At 41.1% G+C, this 14,497-nt stretch overlaps 1 protein-coding gene across 2 annotated transcripts; it reads right to left on the bottom strand.

Annotated features, from left to right (window-relative positions):
• Positions 1-641: 641 nt before the first annotated feature.
• LOC144655906 (acyl-CoA dehydrogenase family member 11-like) lies at positions 642-12,877 on the bottom strand. Of its 2 annotated transcripts, XM_078516089.1 has the most exons (9): positions 12,713-12,877; positions 11,990-12,089; positions 7,902-8,027; positions 7,173-7,334; positions 6,393-6,504; positions 5,978-6,030; positions 5,044-5,173; positions 3,506-3,642; positions 642-1,043 (listed from the first exon to the last, which is right to left on the bottom strand). In XM_078516089.1, the coding sequence occupies exons 1-9, from the start codon at positions 12,868-12,870 to the stop codon at positions 927-929; spliced, it is 1,095 nt and encodes a 364-aa protein (XP_078372215.1). In that variant the 5' UTR covers positions 12,871-12,877; the 3' UTR covers positions 642-926. The 2 variants fall into 2 exon arrangements, with proteins under 2 accessions (XP_078372215.1, XP_078372216.1); XM_078516090.1 differs by lacking the exon at positions 642-1,043 and having other exon boundaries at positions 3,512-3,858.
• Between the last annotated feature and the right edge of the window lie 1,620 nt (positions 12,878-14,497).

Below are 14,497 nucleotides of genomic sequence, written 5' to 3'. Positions count from 1 at the left end.
TTTTTTGCATCTCACACGCACAACCTTCTGAGGTTATTTTCTTATGTCTGGAAAGCAACTATAATAAGCCGTGCACCGAATAAAATTTAATGTGAGTCCAACATGGGGTAATTTCCTCGAAACAAGCGATCGCCAGCAAACATGTGTCTACCAACAGCATCTTCAGTCAACAAAAAGGAAAGACCTGGGAACAAGCGTGAAGGGCGTGCGGTGGATGGCGTGGTAGAGAAAGTCTTTCCTGGCCCTTCTTCTACAGTGGAACTGTAAAACTCGAAATGGAACTAAGTGTTCTTCGCCCCAGTAATAGTAAAATATACATGTATGGAAAAGAACCTCGATATAACGAAACCTCGTTATATATAGCGAACATATCTTGCGAGTCCCTTGGCCCTTCGTTGTATTGAGGTTCCACTGTACTGTCCGTTAAGAACTGTATTCAGTGCACCGTGTGATAAAAAAATTCTCCAAGACTAATATTCGCCTAGAATGACTGAACAGATAAAAATTTAATAGCGAAGCTGAAAATTCATGTAGAGAGCTTTAAAAGCAGTTTAGACAGCCTAAAACAGTATTAAAAAAGCATTTTGGAGGAAAGGACAAAGCGATTATTGACTGATGTCATTGACTTTCATTATTTTTATTAATGACCTCAGTGATATACATAGAGGATAATACATGGTTTGCGCGGAGATATGAAATTTATCTTCGAGTATTCAACTCGATAAACTTTGGCTCATTCACTATTGAAACATGGCAATCTTGTCAGCACGTGATTGGTGATATCAAACAGACGTAAAAAATTATCGTGATTTTACACACGTTGAGATACTGTATTTCTTGGTACGTGGTCAAAATCCCAATAAACAACCGCAGTTTATATAATAAAATGTCATCTTTAGTGTAAGGCCTAATAACACGTGACCAAATTACTTGAGCCCTACAGTTGTACAGGCGAGTTCCACTATGGGCTCCAACAAGTCACCCATGCCTTGAAGACTGACAGGAAATTCAAAACCACCGGCACTAAACTGTGCAAAAATGGTCTGAAATAAAGGAAATTAACAGTTTAGTATTTCAGAAGTTTTCTTATTTAGTGTCATTTTAAATTCGGCCTTTTAGAGTACGGTAATTTTTTGGTTGTCATAAACATTTCATAACATTTCGCAGTCCTTCTGATAAATCTATTGATCATTGATTAAAAGTGATCATCTATTGATCACTTCATTTTTGGCTTATAATTATTTATTTTAAATGATTTCATTGCTACAAAAGAAAACAATTTGCTGGTTAAGAGTCTCGAACACAACTTTCAATCGGTTAAACGTTTGCCGAGAATGGATACACTATTAATCGGCAAATTTTAAAAGTACCGGAATAAAAAAAATAACTTAAAAAAAGCCCTGGACTTACACAACTTCGTAAGTGGTTTTTGGTGGGCTTATAAACGCAGGGGCTTATGTGATGCATCCAGGGGGCTTATAAGCGGAATAATAAAAAAAACGTCTCGAAACGAGCTACGAGAGGGTTGATCGAAATACGTTTTTAAGTTAAGCCATAAAAGACAAAAGTCATAATAAAGCAATATTTAACCCTGTTCAGTACTGTCATCTAGCAGAGGGGGGGCTTATATCCGGGGGGGGGGGGTTATAGTCGGATATATTTTTTATGTTTCCAGGTAGATGGGCCTTATTACCAGGGGGTCTATAAGCGGGGCAAGGGGGCTTATAACAGAACTTTTCTCTATACATATTGAGCTAGCTTTATTTGGTCGGTATTGAAAAATATTTTACTCGCTCTTTTTTCCTTCGCAAATTTAAGCAACAAGTTTTGTAAAAGGTCCGATGTTCATGGACGAGAAACCCGCCAACACCAGAGCTTGCAAATTCCGCTGTTCAGGACTGCAGCAGGACAAAGAACTTGCTCTTATAGAGGCCGTAAACCACTGGACCAGCCTGGACATCAATATCAAAAACGCCAAATTTTTAATCTCTTTTAAAGCAATCCCTAAGAATCATCTTCTTTTAAACATTTAATTATTAATATATTTTACTTCAATTTTATTTGTAAGTATTAGAATTTAGTAGTGTATTTTTTATTGTAAATAGTTACTGAACAGCCCTGTGGGGGAATATGCTATTAAAGTTCTTATCTTATGTATGAAGCCCGCTTTTAGCTCCGTCCAAGCCATTTTTTCCAACACGGAGCAATGTTTCTCCAAAAGAATACGGACCTCCCGCTAACTCAGTGATACTTATACCTAATCGTACCTTTTTGGTACGCTTCGGTAGCATATCAGGCGAGTTTGGTCGAGCCATGGTTCGTATTTCAATACCCATGGCGAGACCAAACGAGCCTGATATGCAGCCGAAGCGTACCATACCGTAACCAACTTCAGCCAAAAATCCGGTTATATTTATCGCTCTGTTGAAGCCATGTTTGCAAGGTACGTACTGCAAATTGTGTTGACTTGGTCTTCAACACTTTTACCAAGTTCCTCTTCTGCCTTTTTTCCACTCGTTTGTTTAGGGTTTCATTCTCTAAATTTTCGAAATCAAAATTAAGCGAAACATTTGGAAATTCCGACTCCATTTCTTTCAGTCTGAATGTCTCAGCACTCGTCGGCAAAAATCGCGCAATTGGCGAGCGCGCTTAAGTTTAGTTTTGACGGGAAAGTTTTTCTCTTTTTACGACCGCTAAACACTGCTAAATTTAAATTACGTTCTGTTTTATTGGTAAAACCTCTTTTCAATTCATCGAACAGTAACACTACTTTACTTCAAAGTGACCGTGATATGGTGGCATATCTAGGGCTTTCCACAAGTTGCTCGAGATTTCCCAAAAAGTTGCTCGTAATTTCTCAAAAAGTTGCTCAAAAGTTGCTCCAAAAATCCAAAAAAGTTGCTTCTTATAATAAAAGTTGCTCGAAAGTTGCTCCAAAAAATCCAAAACGCTGCTTCTAATCAAGATAATTTCTCCACATATATGCTAATTTCTTTGAGGGTAAGATTTCTAAGCAGTTTTATGCAATTTTACAGTAAAAACATATTAAGGGAAAAATTTGTTAAATAACAAGGATTTCTAATTAAACTGAGAAAAATCGTGAAGATATCGATGACGTCATGAATGTTTGCAGAGGGGTTTTTGTGAAGCCGATGTTTCCCGAAAATCTTCGGCAAACTTCGTAAATCTTCGGAAACGTTCGTATGGCCTCTAAACAATACTTGGATAATCTTCGGAGATCTTCGGTCTGGAAATTGCTCAAACTGCAACAAGTTGCTCGAGTGGAAAAAAGTTGCTCGAAGGGGAAAAAGTTGCTCGAAATGTGAAAAGTTGCCAAAAAGTTGCCGAGCAACTTCTGGAAAGCCCTAGGCATATCAGGTCAGTGACTTGATATCGTAGGATATCAGGACAGTAGATCGCTCTTCTGATTGGCTACTCGCGAATTTGGGTACGGTAATATATAGAAGCAGTAGGGGAAAGTGGGGACGTTTAAAACTACACTCACCTGAATATTTACGAAAACGCGAAATAACACCAGTGCTTTAAAGAATGACCAGTTTGGAAGAGGAAGACTGTCACCGGTCAGCTCACAGTATAAAGAGAGTAATGCCTCTTCACTGGGGATCCCTTCTGAGTAATAACCTGCAAAAAACGATTTAAATTCGTTAATGATTTAAGACCCTCGGCTCTATCTTGCGAACCGTCTACTCTCGGTTCCTGCCCCTTCTTTAGTGCCTCCTTTTCTATTTTAAACTTCTTGCAATGTTGCAATTTTTTCTTATTTATCCACCCAGTCACCCCTCCATCCCTCTCTTTCGAGTCTTTTCCCGCCTCCTGTTAATTCCCTGGCTTTCAGCCCTGTCCAAAAAGAAAACCAACAAATTCATTAAGCTGTTTAAAAAAAAACGCTCTCTGGCTAAAAAATTGTAAAGTACAGGCTTTCGATTGTTTGTTGGTATTTTTCAATTTTTATGGTTTCTCCTGCCTACGGCCCCTTAATATTTAAAAAAAAAATAATAATAATTCAAGAAATTCATTTCGCTGCAAAGCTCATCAGCTGGCTATCAAGTCGGTTCTAATTTCTTATTTTTTTAAACTTTAATTCTGGATTGCCTTTGCCCTGCTTGCTTAACCGGGAACGGATGTTTAAGAAACCCCTTTAACGAGCTTTCCACTTCTAAAGTTAACCAGGAATCCATCTTGAAAGCGATTTGAACGATTTTTGCCTTCACTACACAACCGAACACACACACGCACTGTGGCTTTGAGGCATGGGCGTTGGTCAGCCAGGCTCACGATACGTTTTAATTAAGACATCAATAGGATAATAGCAAAATGGATAGACATCGATATCCTACATGCATCACAGCCGGTCACGTAAATTCCCAAAACCGCTTATTAGGGAGCGTGTTCCCCCGGCCAATGCTCTGGCTGAATAACAACATTTTTACAAAACGAAAAAAAAATTAAACTTATTCTAAGGCCTTGTTTATATGAGGAGGCGTGGAGCAGGCGCGGTGGCCTAATGGTTAGTGCGCCGGACTCTGGATCGAGCGGTCTGAGTTCGAGCCCCGGCCGGGGTCACTTGTGTTGTGTTCTTGGGCAAGACACTTTACTCTCATAGTGCCTCTCTCCACCCAGGTGTATAAATGGGTACCGGCGACATAATGCTGGGTGAGGAACCCTGCAATGGACTAGCATCCCATTCAGGGGGGAGTAGAAATATTCCTAGCCGCTTAGTACTACGGAAACCGGGATAAGTTACGGCAGTGTGGGCCGCTTGGCTAGTGGCTTCTCCTTGTTTATATGAATGAAGGAAAGTTGTCCCTGGTAGGAGGGTTACCCTCTCCCCCGAGCTATTTTTTAATGAGCGTTAATATGAGAAAAGTTGTCCCTGCCAACCGAGCCAAAAATTGGCCCTCCCTGTTCCACGCATGCTCTGTATGTCCAGACTTGTCCCTGGTAGGTGATTCAAAAAGAGCCAAAGTGTTTATATGGGAAAATGTTGGCTCGCCCCTAAGGGTCACCCTCCTTCCATCTTACCTAATTTAACACCGCCAGGTAAAACCTCTAACTCCGCAGGGTAGTGGTGAGGAAAACAGATGTACGCAAGGTCCTCAAATGGATGTCCCCAGGATGCTGCTTCCCAGTCTATCACGGCCAAGACCTGAGACTGAAACAAGTGATTTTAATAATTGTTAATAAATTACTGTTGCCAGATACAAGTAACATCGAATCGCATCGAATTCAGCCATTACTCGCCAAGAAACCACCAGCACGTAGCTATGGTTACGTACTTGGTGCGAGGGGCACCGACTCGGCCCTTAACGATTTTGGAAAATCGTAGCTGGCGTTTTTCCCGTACCCAAAACAACATTTTTTCCTTTTCGAAAACAAAAGGTGTCATATTTACCCAGGGGGGGTACTTGCAGTATACATGACGGGGGGGTCCGACGGAGCTTCATATTGCGAACCCAAAAAAATACATGAGCCTGAAATTTTTTACCCAAAAAAATACCTGTCATCACAATTTTCTACCCCAAAAAGTACAAGACCTAGCACCTCGATACTGATTTATTCAATCAAACAGACTTTAAGACCTAAAAAGTACATGACAGATCTCTTGACCCAAAAAAATACCGAGGGTGTAAATTTTCAACCCAAAAAAATACGTCGGACCTCCCCGTCATGTATACTGCAAGTACCCCCCCTGGGCATATTTACCATATTAAGAAGAAAATCTAAGGGGATAACCTGATAACAGGCCTTCCGAACAGATATTCACCGAGAAAATCCGTTGGGTGCCGCTGAGAAAATAACTCACAGAAAACATTTATGTGCTTTAGAGAGTTATAGTTATAAAACTCGGCTAACTTTGAAAGAAGAAAACAAAAAAAAATCTTAAGATTTTTGTTGGAAGTTCCTCTGACCGTGCACAATGAAAAAGAGGAAGATAAATAAGAGGGAATTAATTTACCTCTTCAGGGTGAAACAACATGTTTGGAATCCTGAAATCAGCGTGATGAATAACTAAAAGCAAAGAAAGCCATTACAGTTTTAGCAATTTAAGTTCACAGTTGAAGACAGAAAAAAATCGACGTTAATGCCGGTGAAAAGTTGTTCTTTGATTAAATCTTTTAACAGACAAGAAGTAAACTATAGGCCTAGCAAAATGAGGAAACATGATTCTAGAAACACTCGTAGCGCCCGAATGTTTCCCCAATGTTTCCTAGTTTTGTCATACGGGAAGCATTGTTTCTAGCGTCAGTTTTTTTTTCCACGAAGCAAAATTTGCTTCTATCTGAGCATTCCGTGTTTCCGCGCGGCATGGAACCATAAACAATTATGGAAACATGTTTCCTCGTTTTGCCAGGCCTTTTATCGCTTCATACCAGGTTTCCTCCCGTCCTTGGGTATGTTATCTTTCAGCCATTCCACTAATCGCTGAACTTTAGGAATTTCCTTTATCTTAGTTCGTTTGTAACCTTCATACAAAATATCCAACTGAAAGATGAAAAGTAAGCAGTGAACAAACAAAAGGTTTAAAAGCACGCTTTCAAGCCTAGTAGCCCATACCTGCGATGCTTAATTTACTCTTTTTTAGTAAAGTATTTATCCCCCACCCCCGAATGAAATACCGATCCATCGCAGGGTTAATACAACGTTGACCCCAGTTCAAACCCCGACCTCTCGGAGTCCAGCGCACTTACCATTAGGTGATGGCGCCTCCTACAAATAGTGAAAACTGAAAACTACCTTTAAACCAAACGTATCAACCTTGGAAGTTATAATCCCGAATAAGCATCAATGGGCATCGCACAAACGGGCCCAGTTGTTCAACTGGTAAAAAAATTAAACGCCATATGAAAATATATATAATGGTAAATACCTTGTTAACCTTGGATTAGAGCCTTCTGTCGCTTGTGTTAATAGACATTTAAAGGAAGATTTGGCTTTTAATAACTATTTTTGTTAAGGAACACGGAAACAACTTGAAACGTAAAGCCTTAATTTTACAAGTTGCAATCCATTTCCATCCGAGTCATCCGCAGCCAAAGATGCTTGTTTAATAAAAATGGACTATTATATTTAGGTTTTCTGTGACACAATGTAATTTTGGCTGTTTAAATATCTGGTAAAATCCGTGACAGAGCCCCGGTAATAATACCTACCCTTTGTTGAAGGAAGTTCTCTTTGTCACCGATGCCATCTAACTGAAGCTTATCTGTGTCAACTGATTGAAGTTGCACCAGTGTTCTAATTGCAACCTCAAACATGTCCTTTCGCTGATCTGGAGAAACGCTGGGTAAATTTGCATCCGGGAACTGACGAGCCTGCAAACAGAAAGTCACCATCCCTTATGGGTTAAGACTACACGAACGACCAGAAGGAAAAACGAAAACTGGAGGTGCATTCTTTAAGAATTAACTTGGCTAGTATAAAACCTATTAAAGGAATGCCCTTTTGAACGGAGAAACGCTTTTGTTCTTATTAGTCGCAAAATAGAAAGGGATCTGGGAACGACGAGAACGCACGTGCAATAAATGAAAACAAAAGAAAACAAAAACAACAAAAACTTGGTTGATTGAGGCGAAAATGCAAACCTGGTTGTACGAATTATTGGAATTTTTTAAAAAAAGATTGGCCAGCCGAGTCTATGATGTTAGGAAAAAGGAAAAGGCCATTTAAAGTACTTAAAGGCGATTTAATTGAAATATCTCGAACGAACGCAACTAATGGCTGTATCACTTTAAAAATGACAACAATACTTCCTTTTTTTGCTGTATTTCATGTCATTAAGATACATGAAAGGGTATTTTTTTCAATAAAATGTTTACAAAAAGGCTACCTTTTCTGTCAAAATGGTTTATAAAAGGGTAATATTTATTTTGACGGTATACCTTGATATACTCCATGACATAAAATTCTTGACCCATAATTGTCTTGTCCTCGCAGAAGAGATACATTTTAGGTACCGGACAAGAAGCCTCTCCAAGGGCGGACATGATTTTGTACTCGACATCGACCTATCGAATTGAAATCGTTGATGAAAAATTAGTATTTTTAATCAGCTATTCATCTCCTCTTCCTTAACCAGGATGAAAAAAAAAACCGAATTTTCGGCAAGCCCTTTAAGACTTTCCAGTCCAACAAACAGTTTTCGTCCCGGCAGAACCGCGTGCATATCATGTGCCAATTGTCCTTGCTATTCTCATTCATAATTATGACGCGAAATTCAGAAGTGCGTGGATTACATAACCCCATTTGTTTATAGATAGTTGTGTTAGGTAATGCTTAATCACCACGTGCACAATCGCCGTATTTAAAGATCCCTTTGCTTAGTTTCGGGGCATTTCGAAAGAGATACGCAAGCCGGGAAGTCCGGGCGAATTTTCTTATACTCTCGCGCTACGTCGCCGAAGCCCAACCACGTGCTTTAGTTTGTTTCGTCGTTTATTTTCTCAAGTTCATGGCTGTACCTACCCTGCCTCTGCTGTTTAACTAGAAGATTTACACTGCATGTCCATTCTCTGCCGCTTCGCAAGTTCCACATCATGCCGGAGTAGCGGGACAACGCGTACAGCAATAGTTTACTCGGTATTTTAAAACATTTTTATGTGTTTTTCTTTTTCGCTTGCTTATCCGTTTGTTTATCCCGTAGTGTGTTTTATATCTACGTAGTTCTGTTTATAGCAATTTATTACCATATGTGTTACGGCTGTAGTAGCTTACGTTCGCTCGTGTGTCGAGCAAAGATTGGCAAACGCCGTGTGTCGGCTGTAGTAGCTAAAACGTTCGCTCGTGTGTCGAGCAGAGATTGGTAGACGCCGGCGCCGTGTGTCGGCTGCCCGGTCGGCTGTAGTAGCTATAAAACGTTCGCTCGTGTGTCGAGCAGAGATTGGTAGACGCCGTGTGTCGGCTGTAGTAGCTAAAACGTTCGCTCGTGTTTCGAGCAGGCACTGGCAGACGCCGGGTGTCGGCTGGTAATAGCTTAACCGTTTGCTCGTGTGCCGAGCAGAGACTGGCAGAGGCCGTATGTCGGCTGCAGCTAAAACGTTCGCTCGTGTGTCGAGCTGAAATTTGCAGATGCCGTGTGTCGTGTGTCGAGCAGAAACTGTCAGATGCGTTTGTCGGCTGTAGCTAAAACGTTCGCTCGTGTGTCGAGCAGAAATTGTCAGATGCCGTGTGTCGGCTTTACGTTGCTCAATGTTTGCTCTTGCGTTTAGCACAATTTGTTACACGCCGTGTCGGTTTTAGTCTAAAGGTTGGCTCGTGGGTCGAGCTTAGTTGGCAGGAGCCTTGTGTCGGTTTTTGTTTAAAGTTTGAACTGTGTATTGTGGGTATTTGGCAACAATCATGTATCGACCATTCCGGGGGGGGGGGGCACCCTGTATTTTAACTGTTAGTGTGCTAAGTGTTTCGTTACGGTATATCTGGCTGGAATTGTTTTGCTTGCATGTCAAGAAAATCAAGTAGTTGCCGATTGATGGACATTTGTTTCAGAGCTTACTGGTGTCAGTAAGAGTGTTAATGAGCTTAGGTTTAAAGTGTTTACGAGTTGGTTACGTAAGGTTTGTTACGTAACCCATCCCAGTGCGGAACTTTATTGGACAGGTATCACGCATGTTTGTTTTATGGATCTGTGTATCTCTGTAGGTTCAGTGTTTAAATTTTCAAAGCTCGCCGGTTGGCCGTTTTCATCCACGGAGTTTAATGTTTTATCCACGTTTAGACACGAACAACGTGGGATATATGGAAGTGATGTTTATCCTTTATTTTTCCCCAAGCTAGAAGTTTTAAAATTAAAATTCAAAATATTATAAAAAAAAAAATAATTTTAAACAGTCCACCCCCTCCACTGGCCTTGTCGCGATCAGAAGGGTAATCTCAGTTACGCCCTATAATATGTTTACGACGGATTCCTGGTCCGGCTTGGCTAGTGGGGTTTTTCCCTTTTGTTCATTTTTCGTTTGTTGTCTTACGTTTTCCTTTCTGTAACAACAATGGTTTTAATCTGCCCGCCTTAGGTATTGGCGATTTCTTGAAGGAGATTTTTCTTGAATCTCCTACTCTCATTATAAGCCACGATCGAAATACATGCTATTCTCATTCATAATTATGACGCGGAATTCAGAAGTGCGTGGATTACATAACCCCATTTGTTTATAGATAGTTGTGTTAGGTAATGCTTAATCACCACGTGCACAATCGCCGTATTAAAAGATCCCTTTGCTTAGTTTCGGGGCATTTCGAAAGAGATACGCAAGCCGGGAAGTCCGGGCGAATTTTCGACCCTCCCACCTCCCCTTCGGCGACGTAATAGACAACTATAGTGCTTTCTCACCCTGTCACTCATTGCCTCGGCCACAATCTTTCCCCATACCTTATCCACGCCGGACAATGAGCGGCACAATTAATGAGTGAGAATGGTATACTATTATTTAAAGGCTGGTTTTCACTAGGAATAAACAACAGCAAAACAAAAGCCATAAGAAGAAAAAACACACTCATTTTTCTTGTGCCGCCTCGATGCTGTCCTTACTAGGAATCACAGTGGCATAAGCATTTTCTTTTCTTCTGTGCCTTGTGTTTATCTTTATGCTTATTCCTATTGAGGTCAACATAAGATAAATAATTGCATTCGTTCTTCTTACAAATATTTAATACCAACGTAAAGTCAGTCCTCCTTTACGGCTCTGAAACGTGGAGAGTAACAAAAGCAAACTCCGCCAAACTGTAGACCTTTATCAACAAATGCCTGAGGTCCATCATGGGCATCCATTAGCCAGAGGTCATAACAAATGAAGAGCTATGGACAACAACTGAGCAGGAAAGGATCAACATCCAGATAAGAAGGCGAAAGTGGGGTTGGATTGGGCACACCCTCAGGAAAACAAACTGCAATGTCACCAAGCAAGCACTGAGATGGAACCCACAGGGGAAGAGGAGCCGAGGCCGTCCAAGAAACAGCTGGAGGAGGACGGTAGATGACGAGGCGAGCAAAGTAGGCTACACCTGGTGGCAGCTTGAAAGGATAGCACAAAACAGACAACGATGACGGGCAATGGTTGCCGTGGACCTATGCTCCACTGGGAGCGAAAGGGTCTAAGTCGTCTTCTTATGCGCTTGTACTTATGCCGTTGATTGTGCTTTTATGTCCAGTGACTAGAACATCTCCCAGAATGTGAAGACTTGCGCTGCTTAGTCCTTAAATAATTCTGTTAGCTTTGAATATTCCCATGCCCAAGTGATCGACTAGGGCTTTCCATGTCTGCAGGGCACTATATCCAATGGCATCCGAGGCCTCTACCAGATCAAACTAATATTCTCATTAAAAATAGCCAGGGGCCTATAGCTACGTTTTACCGCAGTACTTTTTCTTTTTCTACGGCGACCTACCCATATGTACATTTTCAGTTCAGATGATCAATTTTTGGCTATGGATGGCTGCAGACTGGCAGCAAAAATTTTACATTAATTTTTCAAATACAGTGGAACTCCGATCTCTAGAACCTCCGAAAGAGCCGAGACTTGGTTCGAGAAATCGCAAGTTAAATTGCCGTGTTCGAACGAGAAAAGCAAATCCAAGAGAATTGAAGAGGTTCGAGAATTTAAGGGTTCGCGACATCGGGATTCCACTGAAGGGATGAGCTTGATTTGGGGGGGGGGGGGGGGGGGAGCAGGGATGGCGCAGTGGTGAGAGCGCTCGCCTCCCACCAATGTGGCCCGGGTTCGATTCCCGGACCCGGCGTCATATGTGGGTTGAGTTTGTTGTTGGTTTACTTCTCGTCCTTGCTCCGAGGGATTTTCAGGGTTCTCCGGTTTTCCTCCCTCCACAAAAACCAACACCTCTAAATTCCAATTCGATCGGGAATCCGAGGGCCACAGGTTTGTCAGTCAAAAGACTGTTATGTGCAACCTTCGTAAAACAAAGTTGATTTATTTATTCTATTTATTTTGATCAGTGAGGCCAACAGACATGCAGTACCTTGTGATAACCAACGTACAACTGCACTGGTGACTTGTGCCGCAACACGAATTCTTTACCATTTTTTTGAAGTAGGAAGGTAGGATTTGAGGTGCCAGCCCTGTGGGGTTCAATAAAAAAATGAAGAAAAAATAATTATGGTCCTAACTATTAAAGTCGATGGAAACCGAGAGCGAGCCGCCCGATTGCGACTTTAATTTGTCTAAAAGTCGATCACTGGGTTATGCTAATACACAAATAAAGTCACGGAACGTCACGGCAAGTGCCATTATTGTGAATACAATTAGCGTATCGGATCAGTCGGATAATTCATTTCCGCACGCTACCATCTACGATCTAGTGCACCACCTTTTTAACCTTTTTTAACATTAAAAAAAATGTTTATACAAGCATTCATCGGCATTTGTTCAGGGCACCATTCATCGTTGCCCCTGTTGAGTAGTCTACCAGGTTTGAGAATTATTTATATATGACATAAATGTCATGTGAAATGACTTTCTTGTAAGTTATTCGTGCCACAAAAATGAACAAATGAAATATGGAGTACGTTCTCTCATCAGCTTGCTCACTACATCAGTCGATGTTGTAACGAAATTACAAGTTTGATTACCCTTCTGTTCGATTCATAGATATCAAAGAAGACGTCAAAACTCTGATGCAGTTTCAAAGTGAAATGGCGAATATAAACCGGCATTCATTAATATATTGAAACTGACCATGTACCTGAACTTGAAAATTTTTAGCTCTCCGTCCCCTACCGGAAAATCTACCAGATTTTGCTTCAGATATTCGTGAAGTTTCGAGCTGTCAGAGGTATACTCTTCCATGCTCTGCTTGAAATATTCCTGAAGTTTCATGCTATCGATGCTTTGCTCCTCCATGTTTCACTGAATTGCGTTACCGAACAATTCTCTGATGAGGTAATGCCGACGTCATTTGGCACATTGACGTCATGTCACGTAAAGTGACCGGTGTTTGCATAAAACCTCGCAACGCTTCTCTCTTTGTTTGTGGCACAGTCACCCAGGCACAGCACAGGCACTGATTTTGAACTTTTCATCAGCACAATATTCCTTTCAAGCCTACAGCCTTATAACGGCGAAACAGGTTTGTGAGCCACGTGTGGAACATGAGTAAAAAGAGAGGCTCTCCCACGGGTTTCAGGGAACAAGGGAGCGTGGCCATTAAGGCGGCAAAATACAAGATTCAAAACCCGGGGGGGGGGGGGCACTCAAAAAAGTTTTATACGGGGAGGTTCCGCCCCAAGCTCTTACCCCTTACCCTTTTATGTACCATTTTCACAAAAATTGTACCCCTTTCGTATACCTTTTACTGAATAAAGGTACCCTTTGCATATACCTAAAAGACTTGGCATAAACTTAAAACAGGACGTTTTCTTGTCATTTTCAAGTTGCGCTTTATAAATTAAATTAATACAGCCATAAAGTGCGTCTGTTCGAAATATTTTAATTCAAGGCCCTTTAAAAAACCTAACTGACGGATTTACATACCCTTTCATATACCTTAACTTCTGAAATCCCTACCCTTTTATATAACTGAAGCCTGAAAAAGGTACCCCTTTCGGGCGGAGCCTCCCCGTATAGGCCATTATATGGAGTAGCCCCCCGGGATTCAAAAACCCTCAACTTGTCGCGCAACATTGTTGCGTTGCCAGTTGAACGAGTTGTTGCCCGTATTTCTACCGCGCGCTCAACTTGTTTCGCAACAAATTTCGGTGTTGCAAGTTGAAAAAGTAGAACTCGGTTCTATTTTGTGCGACATACGGGCAACAACTCGTTCAACTAGCAACGCAACAATGTTGCGCGACAAGTTGAGGGTTTCTGAATCTCGTATTTCGTCGCCTTTAACGTCTTGGGATACTTGGAGTCCAAGTATCCCCTGCTGCATTTCTGTCTGGGGATGTCCCTTGGTCACATTTAACGACTCGGAGCAATTACACATCAAAGCTGCAAAATTACAAGCTACCCAGTGAAACACCAGATGCTGACATTCTTCAATTTGTAAAATGGAAGCCTGATAAGTTAAGTTGACCTAAGTTATATTTACAAGCCAGGTGTACAAACACTCCTTACCTGAACAACTCTGACATTCCTGCTCAGAACACGTAACGTTGATAAAAACTATAAATATACGTTATACGTTAAACGTATAAATTCCTTTATACGTTTAACGTATGAAGCAAAAGTTATAATGTGACAGTGTACACGTAAGCAATAGCTCAGGTATCGGGGTCCCATCGTATGGAATTCAATCCTCAAATTCAATCGAATTGATATCTCCAGCTGGAGTTAAATTCTGCACCGAAATGCTGCTGCTTATTATAGTGAGTTAATGTATAACATAAACTCGAATACAGATACAGTTTTTTATTTATAATCACAAGAGAATATCTGCCATGGTTTAGACACCTGTTATGGTTCAAGATTCCTTTTAAGCAGTAAATTACAACACTTGCAGTATTCTGAGTCTACTCATGCATAACACTAA

Source organism: Oculina patagonica, chromosome 6 (assembly GCF_052425735.1).
Source record: "Oculina patagonica isolate OP01 chromosome 6, crgOcupat, whole genome shotgun sequence".
Classification (NCBI taxonomy): Eukaryota; Metazoa; Cnidaria; class Anthozoa; order Scleractinia; family Oculinidae; genus Oculina; species Oculina patagonica.
Note: the sequence above shows the minus strand (reverse complement) of the source record. Positions and strands in the feature narration are given on the sequence as shown.